Source organism: Helianthus annuus, chromosome 3 (assembly GCF_002127325.2).
Source record: "Helianthus annuus cultivar XRQ/B chromosome 3, HanXRQr2.0-SUNRISE, whole genome shotgun sequence".
Taxonomy (NCBI): Eukaryota; Viridiplantae; Streptophyta; class Magnoliopsida; order Asterales; family Asteraceae; genus Helianthus; species Helianthus annuus.
In genome coordinates, this window is record NC_035435.2 from 154,808,786 (window position 1) to 154,827,078 (window position 18,293).

At 35.8% G+C, this 18,293-nt stretch overlaps 1 protein-coding gene and 1 long non-coding RNA gene across 2 annotated transcripts; both read left to right on the forward strand.

Moving 5' to 3' along the window:
- Positions 1-1,138: 1,138 nt before the first annotated feature.
- On the forward strand, positions 1,139-2,051 carry LOC110928180. Its single transcript, XM_022171338.2, has 2 exons — positions 1,139-1,657; positions 1,819-2,051. Exons 1-2 carry the CDS (start codon positions 1,139-1,141, stop codon positions 1,837-1,839), a joined length of 540 nt encoding a protein of 179 aa, XP_022027030.1. The 3' UTR covers positions 1,840-2,051.
- Positions 2,052-4,675: 2,624 nt separating this feature from the next.
- LOC110930342 lies at positions 4,676-17,930 on the forward strand. The gene is made up of 3 exons (XR_002587760.2): positions 4,676-4,957; positions 5,053-5,140; positions 17,488-17,930. It is a non-coding gene; the product is annotated as an uncharacterized LOC110930342 (long non-coding RNA).
- Positions 17,931-18,293: the final 363 nt, after the last annotated feature.

An 18,293-nucleotide genomic window follows, 5' to 3' on the forward strand; every position in this document is an offset into this window, starting at 1 on the left:
AGGATGAATTAATATCCTTATTACATAATTAGTTTTAAGACGATGCATATGATTCGCTGGTGCTCTTGATAAATTGAAATTTTCACAAGTGATGACTTGCTTTTTTTGCTTGTATGTTTGTTCCGGCCATATTAGAAAAATAATTAACGTTTAGATTTCATAAATGCATAATTATATACCCTTCTATTTGTTTTTTTATGGTAATTTGATTTCTCATTTGAAAATTGTTGTTCTAGCTTCAATGTCTCGGGACAAAAATACTCGTTAAACACATTTAGAAGATAAATTAATAAAAGTTTAAAATTATATATTCTTTGTATTGTTTAATTAAAAGTGAGTTGCACATAAACTCATCGAATTGCACATAACCAAGTTTTGTTTGTCTAAATAAAATACTAAAAAAAATATATAAAATATCTATCTCTCATCGAGTTACATAGTAATCAAACATTCAAACCCTTCATCTTTAACCATTTGTGAAAGTGGAGATCACCGCTGGCAATTCCATTGCCAAACCTGCCGATGATCCTGATGTTTTCGGCGATTGAATACAACAAAACAATGGATGAAAACAGGTGGTTTACCGTCGAAAACCAGAGCTGTGCAAGAAAAAAAATCAAACAAGATCGAACCAGATCTGCGCAAGAACCACAAACTAGGATAATAAACTATTTTTTTTTAACAACAATGACTGTTATTAATCAAACAATTTATTAAATAATAACCATGTGTTACTAGGAAAATAAATGCATGTGCTCAATTATTATTTTTTTAATTAGAAAAAACAGATTGATTGTGAACTCCATATATACCTAAACCCTCCACTCATCTTCTACCCTTTTCATGTTTCATGTGTAATTTTTTTAATTAAAAAAATAATTATTTATTTATGAAAAGATTCTAGCTAGGGTTTTAACTTATCAAGTGTTTATAACTACTACGAATATTAATATCAGATTTGATCTTGGTTCAAAATTCTAGTTTATTAAAAAGATATATTAGGGAATAAAAAACGTGATTATAAATTTATATACTTATTAAAATTGATTTTTGAAATGGATCATAGGGTGCCTATATATACTACACTCTCATTTTATCAAGTCCTCACAACTTAACTTAAGAAGCAATAAAACATACCATGGCAACTGCTTCTCACATGTCTCTCCTCCTCCTCCTCGCCCTTGTCGCACTCACACCTTCCACCTCTGCATCCCGAAACGTAAACTTAAACGCAAACTTACACCTACTTCTCCAACTACATGGATTTCCGCCCGGCCTTATACCTGATCCCATCGAAAGCTTCACTATATCCCCCGTAGGCTTTTTGCCACCCACCTTCGACTTCACCGTGCGCTTTAAGAAACCATGTTACGTACAATACGTATACCTCAATTACTTCGCCCCGGTGTTTACTGGAAGGATCACCTACGGTAAAATTACCGGGATGAAAGGCCATAAGGATCAATTCCCGTCGGGCGAATGGATAGATATGTACGACGTCACAGCGGTCGGCCAAAAGCTTGTGTTCAAATTTGCGACTGCAACTGTAACGTACGATAGAGCGCTGTTTGAGGAGGTTAAGACTTGCAAAGATGGTCCTGCTATTGCTATTGCTGATCACTCTAACGAACTCATCTCTAACGAACTCATCTCTCAGGTATTAATTACTATTTATATATTAGAAACTCGTGTATTATAATAATGAAAAATGTGAAGTTAAAGTGAATTAAAATTCAACTGTAGATGTAAAGCCGTTGTTGATCAATTATTTTTTTAAAATGGTAGTCTAACTGTGATCCAATTTTATCTTCTCTGCAGCTTCCAATCAGTGCAGAATAAGTTGGTGATCATAATGTTGAGGTTGCATCAGATCAACATCGATGTTTTGAGACTTTTGTAGTTGGGAAGTCTGGGGACAATAGCTTTTTTCATGTGTGTTGTATGAATAAACTTCAGGTTATGAACCTGTTTCGTTTTAAGATTTCGGTTGTGTTGTATGAATGAAGTTTAGGTTACGAACGTGTTTCGTTTTCAAATTTGATGAGAAATAATATGACGTGGTATTAAAATCATTTATTAGAAGAGGAATTTAAAAAAAAATAACAAATAGTTTTTAAACCAAGCACAAATATCTACTTAGGTGTAAATCAACCTGAACATTAATCAGATCCATTATAGTGTAAAATAGTAAATTTAATTTTAAGTGAAGTTTTTTACCATGCGTCATTAATACTTTTCTGGTTGGTTGTGCTATGAGAGATAAACCAAATATTGTGTATTGTATTTAGATATGTTAATTAAGGTTATAAATGAGTCTCTCCTTTTCATATTTTAAAAACACCACACACATAATTTGGTTATTTGGATGTGATTGCTCTAGCATAATGTTACATTTCCTATCATTTTGTTTTAAATGAAGTTTTTTACCATACGTCATTAATACTTTTCTGGTTGGTTGTGCTGTGAGAGATAAACCAAATATTGTGTATTGTATTTAGATATGTTAATTAAGGTTATAAATGGGTCTCTCTTTAGCATAATGTTACATTTCCTATCATTTTGTTAATTAACACATTACATATTTGGTACCGAAACTACTGGTCTATCATTAGAAATATGTTAAGAGAGAAGCTATAGGTTTCCAGCAAGATCTCCTCTTGATTGTTAGAGAGAGAAAGTGATGAGGGGATGTGGAGGTGCACATGAAAATGTGGACATAAGCAAAACATTCTCTTGGTTTCAATTTAATATTGTATTGTTTATTTATGTATATCTTTTAAATAATAAATTAATGAAATATTTCATCAAATACGAAAGAAGTTTGTACCATGTTTTATTGTAAATTAAAATAGTAGAATAATATAAATGATAAAATAAAAAAATAATTTAGTAATGCTTAAACCCCGAAAAAAGGATCCAAAAATGGATTTGTAATGAGCATTAAGAAGTACTGACCATTGCACAAATTTTGAATAAAAAAGATATGTTTGGTTGGCGATGATGTGATAGAAAATGCCTCATAAGGAAACTAACCATTATAAATGGTCTATATATCAAAATTTAATATTTTATGGTATTCCACAATAATTGCTTCTAAATTATTAAATGATTATAAAACGAGTATATGTCTTAGCTCAATATCAAAAACCCTCATTTTTTTTGAACGACGACTTTCATACGATGGATGACCATACCCCATGTAGTCCCGAAGGGTGCCAGGAACCCATCACCTACACACCTGGCTAACTACATTAATTACTTAATTTGTTCAGAAATTTCTTTTTGAGGAGTCCATTGTATAATAAATTACGTTATTGTCCTATTTTCGTGCACTATATATATATATGTGTGTGTGCGTGTGTGTGTGTGTTTCTTATTAACAAATACTAAAGAAGAGGGAGTAGTGAATCGAACCCGTGACCCCCTCTCGGGAGGTGATGTTTAAGCTAATGTATTTAATCTTGAAACATATTATAACTAGTTTAATACCCGTCCCGTGACGGGTTACGCTAACAAAGTAACAAACAAAGATAATCTATATTGAGGATGTTTGAGATTACTTCTCCTTTTCTTCTTTTTCATCTCATTTTTGAAAAAGTTACAAACATCTAACTACCCACTTTCTTCTTTTCAAACCACAAAAACTCATTCTCAACACATTATCTAAACACTACAAAAATGGCTTATTAACACCCACATTAAGTGGACATAAGTCTAAACAACATTATAAGCAAAAACACCATTTTTATATTATAAAAGGAAAATGAACGTGAACAGTGTACAACCACAAAACAATATAAAATAAAAGTGATAGAGTGATAAAACATGAAATGGTGTCATTTTAATGCAAAAAGTAAACAGTAGGTAACACTGGGAGAAAGTGTAATAACATTCAAACATGGTTTACTGCCTCATTTTTTTCGGCTTTTGGATCATCCTTTTTAGTCTTTAACCTCAAAGGTGGCCTCTTTTCGACTTGTCCACTTGATGCATGGTGCCCATTTGTCAAAGTTGGTGTGTTTTTCGCATCGTCTACCGAGACAACCTCATGTTACTTAATACTTCTAAATCTATTCCAAAAACAACATTCGTAGGAAGTCTTGCAATAATCTTGAACAATTTTAGCATATACGGAATCACGGCCATAACCGCGTTTATGGAAGTAACATAATACAAACAAAAGAATACATATATTATAAAATAATACTAAAAAGCCTAAGTTAAAAACCAAGATCACGTATAATCATGCAAAGTATGAATGAAATACTAAAACCAATAATTTAAGAAGAGAGGAAAATCTTCAATTTTCCAAATATGTTAGCAGCTATTTAAAAGAAACCTATTTAAATGTAAATTATTTAAATATTATAATATTTATTTTAGAGTAAAGTGTGTGATTTACACCTTTATATATTAACCTTTATTTATTTTAAGAGTAAACTGGTTCATTACAAGTATTTGATATTGTCACCTTTATTTATTTTAGAGTAAACTGATTCATTAGAAGGTTTTGACATTGTTTTTATTATCAATTGTAGAAATGAGTTGGCAATGTTACGTATTGTTTATATTTTATATATTTATGGTCAAGTGGGCTCATAATTCATATATACACAAATGAGTTGGGCTGCTATATGGGCTTGGTGCTCCTATATATAAGTTAGGTGTGGTAGAGAAACCTTAAGAATTTAAACGCCCCTTTTCTCATATATTTTGTCTTAAGTCAACAAAACCTCATAGTCTCCGCCTAATTAGAACCCCAAACACCTCATCGGAAATCAAATCATCATCTTCTCCTCATCGTATACCTATCGTCGCCATAATCCAATCCATAGATCTACCACCGGCCAATCAAGGCAAATTTTTCAATACTGGAGGAACTAAACTCACGTATTTAAGGAGAAAAACGACCTTTTCGAACATGTAGAGTTTCTTAAAGAGTTCTAAAATTTTCAAGGTACTTTATCATATATTATTTGGTTTGTATTATAACATCAGTGATTTTATAATATATTTAATAGTTTTTTTTTCAAGACTTGTGTTTAATTTCAGAAGTTATATGGAAGATTCAGCATGATTATGGTGCGCTCTACTGGTGGCAACAGTTTTCTAATCAAAGGAAGGACATATCCATGTTTATGTAAGCATTTATTTGCCTTTTTTTAGTTGGTAGTTATACTTTCTTAGCTAGTTTGTTGGAATTCAATGACAGAGATAATGTTTTTTGGGGCTTACTTTTAAATTCGCTGTATTTATGAATTTGTTAACAAAGGTGTGCATTTTTATTAGTATAGTTGGAATATTTGACTGTTTAGTGTAGTGGCATTAGGCTTAGTATAACATATAATATTTATTTGTAACTTTTAAAAAATGTTAAGCTTGCAGTGAGCATTTAATGAAAAAACTTAAGTTTTTTTTTCTAACATAAAATCTAACTTTTTTAACATACAAATGCTATAAGTGGAACATTAACCTTTAAGACACACATTGTAATTATTTCTTAACACTTTGAACGTTTTAAGTTAATTTGAACAGATTTTATACAAATGTTAACTATTTGAACAAATTTTATACAATGTAAAATGTATATATAAAGAGGATTAGTATAATGGGGCAAGGAAAATTTTTAAGTATTTAAACTCTTTTTTGTTTATACTTGGGTGTTATGGAATAGTTTAAAAGATTAGGGTTGCTAATACATTTTTTTAGAGTTATGTTTATATGAAATTAGTTTATAGACTTAAACGAGTTTTTTTTTAAAATAAATATGGTATTGTTGAGGTTGGTTGCGTTTGAAGGACATAACGATTATAAGTTTTAAATTATTTTTTATATTTCATATGATTTCTTGCATCACACATAATAAATATAAATTTTGATATAAATACATGGTAACCCTAATATAAACTGTACATACAAAATTAAAGAAAATATAACATGCTCATTTTAAATGCGCTTACAAAGTAAGAATTTTGTTTTTTGAATACAAAATAATTAGTATATTTTATTTCAAATTAATATTTTCTTATTTTAAAAAGTGTTATCAAAGTAGATGGAATGGAATTAGTTCATGATTTAATATTATATATATTAAACACACACACACACACATATATATATATATATATATAGTTTATACATATGTTTAACATTTGTGAAAACGATCATAACAAATTATAAACATGATGAGGTTTTAAATTTTTTGTTACGTCAAACAGTGAAGGGTATATAAATTTTTTGTTATCCCATTTTCTTTTGATAAGTATGTTTTTATTTACTAAAGTAGAGATATTATACTAAAGTATTGGTAAGTAGATAACTAATATTAATTATTAAGAATTAAGAATATTGAAAAGGTATAATCATGAATATAAAATTATTTCTAATATATATTAAATTCAATCATTTAATAGTCTTTATATTAATTTACTTGTTATTTATTATATGGTTGAGGTAGAATGATAAATTGACATGTGGCATTTTAGTGAAATTCTTTGTTATAAGAGAATGCCATATGGCATTATAGTTACTCTTTTATTAATATTAGATATCATTTGAGTTTTCTAGATGTGTATTATAAAGAGGTTCTTTAAACACTTTTAAAATAAGCATTAAGATTACAAAAACATCAAAGAACCGAAGCAAGAACTAAAATATCTATGTATCTTAACACATAACAATAATAATATCTATCTAAAGCACATAATGATAAAAAGAGAAGCGTTGCCTGTAGTTAAAGAGAACGTAAAAAACTTTACATACCTGTAATGATTACGATTAACATTAGAAATGGCAATGTTTATGAAACACATAAACAATAAAAAGAGAAACTTTGCTAACCGTGTATAATGACCTGAGAAGTGAGAGTATGAATAGAAAGTTGAAATATGGTACATAAGCTTTATCATTTAAAGCATTCATTGGAGCAGTTAATTCTACTCAGCGGTTAACTCAACCTACCACACCCATGCACTAAATAATTGGTAAATTTGTTGTAGAAGTAGTTTTTTTTTTAATCCGGAGCGTGGGGTAGATGATGGGATAACTTATGAAATAACAGTATTTTGTTAAAATTATTATTTTACTGTTATATATTTTATATGACACATCCTTTTTGTTTTTATGAACATAAATTAATGTATATTTTCTAAAAACTATTATTTTTTCTGTATATATGTTATATACTACATATATCTTTTTAATTTTGGCGAAGATTCGTTTACAAAAGGTTGGAGTACATGTTAAAGTTTTTGCCTTTTTTTTATTTTGTCCATAATAAAAGGGCATCATAGGTTGTCACACCCCCAAAATACCACCTAGGGAATGTCCCTGTTAGGCGTGTGACGTACCAACAACGAGCCACTAATTACATTGAACGCGTACAAGTTTCAAAATAAAATCCTTAATTGTTAATGAAAAATACCATCGACGTGTTTAAATGAAAACCAACATGTTCAGCGGAAGCAAATAGTAAACCAATATTAAACCGTTTCAAAAACCAATGTATGATATCAATAGTTCAATCACATGTATCCCTCCAGTCGACCCATGACCACTCCAGCTACTCCAGACAGCAAGTTCCAATCCAAGACATCTAACGACCTACAAGCATGCAGACAAGTGTGTCAGACGACGCTGGTGAGTCCAAAGTTTTGTTAACGCGTTTAGTTACCATGTATGTGTATAAAACAGTTCATCGTTTCAACAGTTCAATAATTTGATTTGATGTTGTTATTAACTCGATTACCGTATGTGGCGACTAGATGTGAATGCCCAACCCCAATGCCTCCATTTAGGCAATTTAGGCATTGGTCATGAGGTCAAGGTATCAAACAACCTTGAATAGATGTAAGGGGTCTTATATATACACGATGAGAATGCCCAACCCCAATGCCTCTAACTAGGCATTGGTCATGAGGTCCAGGTAATTAGTTCACGCCCGTCCTTTCGGCCCGGTGTGAGGGTGCCAAACCTAATAGCGCTATCAACTAAATACCTCGTTGCTTCTTCAGCAACACGGTAGATGTATGGGGTCTTACATGATTTATACTGTGTTCAATAACCAACATCCCAAATAACAGTTTACCCAGTATTCCCTTCAGAAACGTTTACCAGATGTCCCAAACCACCGGGACGCATGCTTAGAAAAGTGCAGTGAACTCACCTTAGGTTTGCTCGGTAAGACTAGTTACTTGTTTAATAGTTGATCAAACACGTCCTATCATAGTTTTCCAACAACAATCAGTTCTATATTCACATTGCACCACATATGTTGTCAAACATTACACCAATTATATTCATGAAATATTCACATCCTTCATGCAGATTATAACAGTCAACCACATCACACATCATTCATGTTAACAAAGTTTATTGTGCCACATACAAGTTTACTTCACATATCTTGGTCCCAATTACACTTACAAGTTTTAACATACCTCGTAAAGGTGTGCGGCCCAATGTAATTCTGTGTATTTATCTCAAGCCTTGTGCAGTTACCATAACATATATTAATTAAAACAACAAGACACAGATATAAAAATTATATATTAAAAGCGAGATTAAGGATGATGACATGATTTGAAGGACAAAATAGTAGTTACTCTAATATGCAATTGACTTTCAAGTTCTTAACCTTTCACATGCATTGTCAGTATATCCACATGCAAACTGAGTTTTGCATTAAATGAATGCACATGAGATTGATCAACAAACTTTACACTTAAAAGACTTCTAATTGGACCCAACTGCTTCATCGCATCAACATTATCATCATCATGCTAAACACATAAAACTTCTAATATGCATGAACCTAAACGAGCATACAATTGTGTTCGACAACTGACATCATCGGTACATTCAATCAAATCTACGTTCTTAAATCATAAACAAATTTATCACCATTTATTCAAAAGATCACATAGAACATTTTACAGGGAACTAAAACAACCGGAGAGAGTATTATACTAACCGCAAACCAGGTGAAATCGAAGGAAGGCTTCACGAAATAGGGGTATTGCCGTCGGGTGCAAGAGAGGCTCTAGGGTTAGTATGGTTTTAAAACCAACTCAGGTACCCCTAATCATATAACCAAACACAATCTATAGAAGGTTTGGGCCGATAACAAAGAGTGTGGGCCGAGTGAATTAAGAGTGTGGTGTGTAGGGGCATGTGTGGCCCAGTATGCGTGCGGCGGCCCAAGCCCATGAGCGGCTCCGATAGATAAGCCAAAACATTAAAATGGATCCTACCACTCTCTTAGTTATAACCAAGTAAATTCACGTACGACAGTTTATCATAGCAAGAAGTGAAATGAAAAGTTTAATATAACAATAGCGTGGAAGGAGGGAATTACGAGAAGTTTGAATCACGAGATCAAACGATACAAACCTTGAAAGTTCGGGTTGTCACATCATCCCCAACTTGAAAGAAATTTCGTCCCGAAATTTGTTAAGTAAATACAGACAGATGAAGTGATAGATCAAGATTTCTGCAGATTTTCCCCAGGTGCCACGTCATCCCCAACTTGAAAGGGAATTTCGTCCCGAAATTCTCTAATGATATCAGAAGTTGATTCCACCGTTTGAGCAATCGAGAATAATAGAGCTTCATCTGATCTTTACGTTCTCACGTGAACTTCAGTCCACGTCATAAGTTCCAACGAACTCTCACGATTGGGATTCGACGATGCTAACGAATCTTGACGTCCTGGTCCATGATTTCAGTAGATTCCTTAACAACTGCAACTTGTCATTAACCTCAGATTCTAATAAGGGTATCACAAGCGTTTCATCGGACAAACACTGTCGTAGATTCGCGACATTGTGTATGTTACCTAATTCGTCAGTTAACTCGAGTCTGTGAGCCATGTCACTGATTCATTCTAGAAATCCAAATGTCCCAATGCATTGTAAACTAAGCTTGCCATGTTTTCTGTAGCGTACCGCACCCTCTCAGGGCGAGACTTTCAGTTATGACACGTTCGCCTACAGCGAACTCTCAGTGTTTCCCTAGCTTATCAGCTTTCCTGACGGTCACAAGTTGCCGCCAAACGATTACCGATCTAAACAATCTTCCCAAGAGGTTCGAACACAAGTCCCGGGTCTATGATTGGTTTGTAAGCCACCTTAGTCCAACAAGGGGTTTAGTGTTACTCTCCATGCAATGCCTCAAACAGAGTTGTCTGAATACTAGAATGGTAATTGTTGCAGTAGAACTCAACCAAAGATAGATGTCCTTCTAACTCTTACTAAAGTCAATCACTCACAGGCTCGCAGCATGCCTTCGAGTGTCTGGATGGTTCGTTTACTTTGACTGTTTGTCCAATGCTCATGTCTAGACGTGAGCCAAGGGTGTTGTCCGTCATAAATCAAACATAGATCAAAATCAGAGGTAACAGGAGTTGGCACCTCGTGCCTAAAAGCCGCCTCTCTCAGAGGAACATCCACAGCTGTGAAGACTCCCTAGTCTCCTTGGTTACGAGAAAGTGTGCTGGTTACGTGGGATAATCATCGATCACCCAGGTGGTATTGTTTCCATTTCGAGTTGTAGGTAGACTAGTGGCAAAGTCCATGGCAATCTGTTCTCATTTTCCATACGGGCGTTGCCGGTTGTTGATACTCCACCTTGACTTTCCCACAAGTCAAACATCATACACAAACTTTGCTAAGTGGGCCTCCATGCCCAATCACCCGTACAAGATTTATAGGTCCTAATATCTCTCATCAAAATCCAGACATCTAAAATATCGAAGCCGGTGTGCTTTGCCCAACACAAGTTTCCTAAAGTTGCCATATAATGAGGTCCACACTCGTTCCTGGAGGTAGCGATTATCGTCTGTCCTGCCAAAGGTTGCTCCTCCGTGCCCCGCATGGACTCAACTTGAGAATTCTCTTCTTTCAGTGCTCCGATGCGAATGGGGCGAATCTGATCGGGTAGGCTAAAGTCGATGGTGAGTTGCAAGCTCATACGCGTTTAGGTTCCATAGTCATATTCGATCGAGAGTTTCATCCAGCGATGCCATCACATAATTAGCTCTCTCAAAACAAAGGTACACGGGAGGCCCTTGTGATCGGTCTAAGCAGTGCATTTGGTACCGTCCAAGTAACGCCTCCAGCTCAATCTCGAGATCGCGACTTCCACCCCAGGTTGTGAGTCGTGCAATTCTTCTTATTAATCCACCACATAAGCCATCACCCGCTCGTGTTGCATCGGTGTGTAACTGAGACTCTGATTCGAACCATCATGGTATACCACCAGATCACCCACACCATCGGGTAAAGACGATGCTTAGTGCATTGCAGAGTTGCCATTCGAAAGCTGAAAAGACGTCCTCCTGTTTGTCTTCCACGAACACAGCACCCTGTTGTGCTAAAGAGGTTGTAGCAGCGCAATTTCCAAAAATCCCTCGATGAAGCTACGATAGTATCTAGCGAAACCAAGGAATTGCTGTAGCCGCACAGAAATCTTTAGCGTCGATCGGTTTTAACTGAAATGGGTCTTAGCGAGATCCATGTGTATTCCCACTTCGCTGATTATCCGCCCAAAAGGTACCTCTCGAACTCAGAAATTACATTTAACAAGACTTTGCGCGGAGTGGCTCCTCCCTCAGGAGCTCTAAAATAAGATACATATGCCGCCCATGTTGTTCCTTTCTCCTGGTAATGATTCAAACGTCACCAACTTACACGGTCGATTCATGTGACCCATAAAGCTGCTGGTGTGTTGATTAACCCCAAGGTCATGGGATACAAATTCGTATGGCCGAATTGCGTTTGATAGGCCGCTTTAAGAACGTTTTCCCCTTCAGACTTCCATCTGGCACTAGTTCGTTCGTTATTCACTCCTCGAATTGGAGTTTGACCCTCGTACTGGCCGACAGGCTGGCACTACATGGTCGAGGCAAACAGTCCTTGACTGTCACCTTGCTGAGTTCCCAACAATCAGTACACATGTCCAACGATAAGGCTTATCTTCACGGGTATAACCGAGGTTTCCCCAAAGCGGAAACTAGGCCCGACAAAACTCCTGTACCACATTTTCTGTAGTTGATTAGACAGTTCTTGCAATCCTCCTAGTGCAAATCAGTAAGAGTAGGAGTAATCAGGGCTGCCTCTGGCGTGAGATTAAACTGAAATTCTGCCTAACAGTTGTGGAAGTAAACCTGAAAGTTCCTCGAATAGCACACTGAGAAGAGTCACGAATAATCGGTGGATCCCCGATCCTATTTTTCTTAGCCTTATCATCAGAAACGGTTGCTAACATAGCGGGGTCATCCCTCCGTAGACACTTCTGGGCCTTCATAGCTGGGATGGCACTAACCCTTGCACCCCTTTGACGCTTTAGGACAGACAACGGTCCTCTACTAGGGAGAAGGATACGCAAAATCTTCTCTTCCCAAGGTACATCTACCATCTTCAACAGCCCAGCGTAACCGCACCATGATATTGTCCGCTTTGGCAGCCAGCACGCCCTTAGCGTCTGCCCCTCATGGTTTTAAAAACGCGTCATGATGGTGAAGGTATCCAGCCCCTTATAAGGAAGCCTTTGTTCCCCTTCACAACCGATGTGGGATATCACCATCCACACTGACTACTGCATTAAGACCATCAAGGGTCGATGTCGAACACTTGTCCCGCGAGTGTCGATTTTGCATCCCATCAAACATATAAGGTTCCATTGTCTTGTCATCAGCCGATTCCACAACAGGTTCGGTTTCAAGAAGCGTCAGGGTTAGGCAGAACCGAGACGAAGCGATTTGCTACCCACACGAGCTACCACGCTGCTACTATCCTGGCGTCGCCCACACCAATCCTAATTGTCCTTCCACAAGTACCACTACCAATGTTGTTACAGTCACGGGGGTTCCCAATACCGTCATCATTCTCTTGGTTGTTGTCATTTAACTTAATAACAGTCAATCCCTGTGAAAATCACCTTTATTTCCATACGGTAGGCTACGATTACGAGTACTTTGATGTTGTCGAGACTATTGCCTTTAATGTCACTGCTTGAAACGAAGTCCTGCGATCTTTTGCCAACAATGTTCATCTTTTCACATTCTGTGCCACGTTCTAAGGCGCTACTCGCTGTGCTGGAAGTCACACATTCCACAGTGTAATCTGTTGTCGTCGCTTATGCCCCGATTGATTCGTAAGAGTTGACTCCCATGAGTCGCTGGCCAGGGTTAAGAGTTCGTTTGAAGTCAATTCGCTGGTGTTCGCTATCGGTAATCAGGGTCATCCCAATACTAGGGTCGGTAAGGCACTACGCTCATCCTCTTGTCCATCGATCTTGCAAGTTGATGGAGTGATACACGGTATGTTGTTAGAGTGTTACAGAAGTGGTCGCACTTCGGGATCTAACCGTCAATACGTCAAGTTCCAGCAAACAAAGGGAAGCGGGAAAGGTATAGACCAACTCAAGGACGTTCGTACAAGCACCTAGCATTCTACACGGTTCGCTAGGCGTTCAGGTGTGTTTTCAGGTAATACTCGATAGCATCGTGATTCGAAAGGATTCAGGGAGGAGTGAAAATGTCACGTTCGAGTAGAAGATAATCACTGCTATGACTCCTATAGACTTGTTACGTTTCACGTTAATCAAATAACAGAGCAGAACCCCTTTTTCACTTGTTAAGCCTCACTGGGACTCATATGCACCCCACATTATTATTATGTGTGCACCCACAATAATATTGTGATTTGCATGCTCATCTCAGTTCCTCCTAACTCGTGTCAAATTGTTCTTCAAACTCAGATATCAAACGGAGGTTGTCAGAGTAATGAGGTCACAGAAATCCAAGGACTATGACATACTATCAATGCATCATAATGTAAGCAAGTAATCCATACCATCATGCTATAGTGACGAGTGTGTGTTCGTATGTTACGTCATAAACAAATATGTACTAGTCATGTAATGTATGCAACAAGTAAGAGAGACGAACCTTGCAATCTGGAGCTGAGCGTCATGGTCGTATTCACGTATTCAGAACTGTTCGGTTATAGTCTGGTTTTACAAAACGTTTTAAAACCAAGTTCACTATAACCAGTGGCTCTGATACCAAACTGTCACACCCCCAAAATACCACCTAGGGAATGTCCCTGTTAGGCGTGTGACGTACCAACAACGAGCCACTAATTACATTGAACGCGTACAAGTTTCAAAATAAAATCCTTAATTGTTAATGAAAAATACCATCGACGTGTTTAAATGAAAACCAACATGTTCAGCGGAAGCAAATAGTAAACCAATATTAAACCGTTTCAAAAACCAATGTATGATATCAATAGTTCAATCACATGTATCCCTCCAGTCGACCCATGACCACTCCAGCTACTCCAGACAGCAAGTTCCAATCCAAGACATCTAACGACCTACAAGCATGCAGACAAGTGTGTCAGACGACGCTGGTGAGTCCAAAGTTTTGTTAACGCGTTTAGTTACCATGTATGTGTATAAAACAGTTCATCGTTTCAACAGTTCAATAATTTGATTTGATGTTGTTATTAACTCGATTACCGTATGTGGCGACTAGATGTGAATGCCCAACCCCAATGCCTCCATTTAGGCATTGGTCATGAGGTCAAGGTATCAAACAACCTTGAATAGATGTAAGGGGTCTTATATATACACGATGAGAATGCCCAACCCCAATGCCTCTAACTAGGCATTGGTCATGAGGTCCAGGTAATTAGTTCACACCCGTCCTTTCGGCCCGGTGTGAGGGTGCCAAACCTAATAGCGCTGTCAACTAAATACCTCGTTGCTTCTTCAGCAACACGGTAGATGTATGGGGTCTTACATGATTTATACTGTGTTCAATAACCAACATCCCAAATAACAGTTTACCCAGTATTCCCTTCAGAAACGTTTACCAGATGTCCCAAACCACCGGGACGCATGCTTAGAAAAGTACAGTGAACTCACCTTAGGTTTGCTCGGTAAGACTAGTTACTTGTTTAATAGTTGATCAAACACGTCCTATCATAGTTTTCCAACAACAATCAGTTCTATATTCACATTGCACCACATATGTTGTCAAACATTACACCAGTTATATTCATGAAATATTCACATCCTTCATGCAGATTATAACAATCAACCACATCACACATCATTCATGTTAACAAAGTTTATTGTGCCACATACAAGTTTACTTCACATATCTTGGTCCCAATTACACTTACAAGTTTTAACATACCTCGTAAAGGTGTGCGGCCCAATGTAATTCTGTGTATTTATCTCAAGCCTTGTGCAGTTACCATAACATATATTAATTAAAACAACAAGACACGGATATAAAAATTATATATTAAAAGCGAGATTAAGGATGATGACATGATTTGAAGGACAAAATAGTAGTTACTCTAATATGCAATTGACTTTCAAGTTCTTAACCTTTCACATGCATTGTCAGTATATCCACATGCAAACTGAGTTTTGCATTAAATGAATGCACATGAGATTGATCAACAAACTTTACACTTAAAAGACTTCTAATTGGACCCAACTGCTTCATCGCATCAACATCATCATTATCATGCTAAACACATAAAACTTCTAATATGCATGAACCTAAACGAGCATACAATTGTGTTCGACAACTGACATCATCGGTACATTCAATCAAATCTACGTTCTTAAATCATAAACAGATTTATCACCATTTATTCAAAAGATCACATAGAACATTTTACAGGGAACTAAAACAACCGGAGAGAGTATTATACTAACCGCAAACCAGGTGAAATCGAAGGAAGGCTTCACGAAATAGGGGTATTGCCGTCGGGTGCAAGAGAGGCTCTAGGGTTAGTATGTTTTTAAAACCAACTCAGGTACCCCTAATCATATAACCAAACACAATCTATAGAAGGTTTGGGCCGATAACAAAGAGTGTGGGCCGAGTGAATTAAGAGTGTGGTGTGTAGGGGCATGTGTGGCCCAGTATGCGTGCGGCGGCCCAAGCCCATGAGCGGCTCCGATAGATAAGCCAAAACATTAAAATGGATCCTACCACTCTCTTAGTTATAACCAAGTAAATTCACGTACGACAGTTTATCATAGCAAGAAGTGAAATGAAAAGTTTAATATAACAATAGCGTGGAAGGAGGGAATTACGAGAAGTTTGAATCACGAGATCAAACGGTACAAACCTTGAAAGTTCGGGTTGTCACATAGGTGATATGAAAAATGTGTCTTTTTTGTTTATTTAAATGTTAAAAAACAGGTTTTCTAATTAAAAAAAATTAGAAACGTTTTGGACTAATACATAAAGAAGCTATATTTTTACCTCACTTGCTCACTTTCTAAAATTTAGGATTAAATACTTTAGATTGGTAATTACTGTTTTTTAAAAAGTGGACAAATGGGGTAAAAAGTAACTTCTTTATATATTAGTCCAAGACGTTTCTTTATATAAATATCATTTTTTTTATATATTAGAAAAAATGTTTCATCTTCGAAGTCTACCTCATCTTCGGTATCAGCCATCTCATTCTCCTCACCGTTGCTCACATCTATAACTTGCTCCTAATTCCATGTGGCAAGGTTTTCCAATCTCTTGTTGAACCTGATGGCCTTTTGCTTCTATCATAATAACAATGTTAATAAGTTAGTAATAAAATAAAGTGTAGAATAAAAACTATCTGATATTATGTGAATTAAAAAACTGATTACCAATTCTCTTATTTGGTCGAGATCATACACAAAAGATGATGCGTGTTTGTCGTAAGATGATTTTGTCTCCACAGTTTCATCCCTTCATAAAGAAAAACATGCATCAATTTATTAGAATGACTATAGTATAGGTGATTTTATTATATTTTAGAACACAAACCTTAATTTCCATAGCAATTTTTGCGTCTTCACTGCTCGGTTGCTGTTGGCCATTTTTTATGGGCGCAAGCTCACATTTGTACGTAATTTCCTCCTTGTATAAAAACACAAAGCATTTCGTTCGCTACAGATATAGACAAAAGAAGTACAATAAGGTTATTAATTGAACTTACATTGGGAACGGACTGAATTTTTTTATTATGTTTTTATCTCTTTGTGTGCGGACATAAACAACACAACAACTTTGATGAAGAAAAGGTAACTTTTTTTATACATGTCTGCTCGACTTTTATACTTGAATAGAAAACTGTGGCAACCAACAATTGGATGCCACATGTTATGGAAACACCCCACTATCTTCCCAAAAAAACTGTGCAAATCTTTTAACTACCACGTGCTGTGCTGTACACAATTGCATAAGTTATTCTATAACTGCTTGTAGAAGATATATTTGTAGTTTGTTTGCCTGAACCGTAATTTATTTTGTTATGATATTGTTTTTATGAAATAAGAATTTTTTAAATCTTTACCCAAATCAGAACTTGGGTTTCAAAATTTATATGTTGTAATTTTTTCCCAACCTTATGTTTTTAACTTTTTCACCATTTTTACAATTATTATTAACATTTACATTTTTTATTTTTTCAGGTTTTAATGCTAACATTTTCCCAGGACATGACATTATATATTCTAGGTTGTATTTATCACATGTCTTTTATGCTTTTTCATATTTAGGTTATAGATTTTAATGTTCATTATGTAAAGTTTACATGTTTTTATGCTTCTCCATTTTCCAGGTTGTAATTATATATAATAATCACGGCCTGTAAACATAACTGCAATATATTTTTTTTTTAACTTTGTTTAGATTTTGAAATTAGAACGTGGCTTGAATCTAGATCATGGGGCAGAAATGTATGGAGCAAAACCACCAGCAGGAAAACTGCCAATAACTGCTCTGAACCGCCATGGGAGCGGTTATTTTTGTGAGTTTAAACCGACAGGATTTCATCTCAGCAAGATCCAAGGGCTAAGAATGATTTTGTAGTTGGTTAGACTTATTGGGTTTAATGTATATATATAATTATTATAGTTACACGTGGCAAGTTTTCAATGAGTCTAGTTAATTCACATGAATATCAGTTATTTTTTTAATGAATTCTCATTCATACAGAACATATTAACTAGAACATTATTGATCGACTCCTAGTTCAATAATAACTAAACAAGGACTCCTTGTAATTATCCCTAACACAATAAAACATATATTTATCTATTATATTTGTGTCCAATAATTATCCCTATCTATTGTGCGGTGATCAACGGTGGTGTTAATAGGCAGTGGTGAGGGCGGCCGCTGGTGACGAAAGTGGTCGGTTGCGGTGGTTGTTGACCCATGGAATTCAGATTCCAATTCCATTGAATTCTTATGAATTTGTGCCGACCCATTTTAT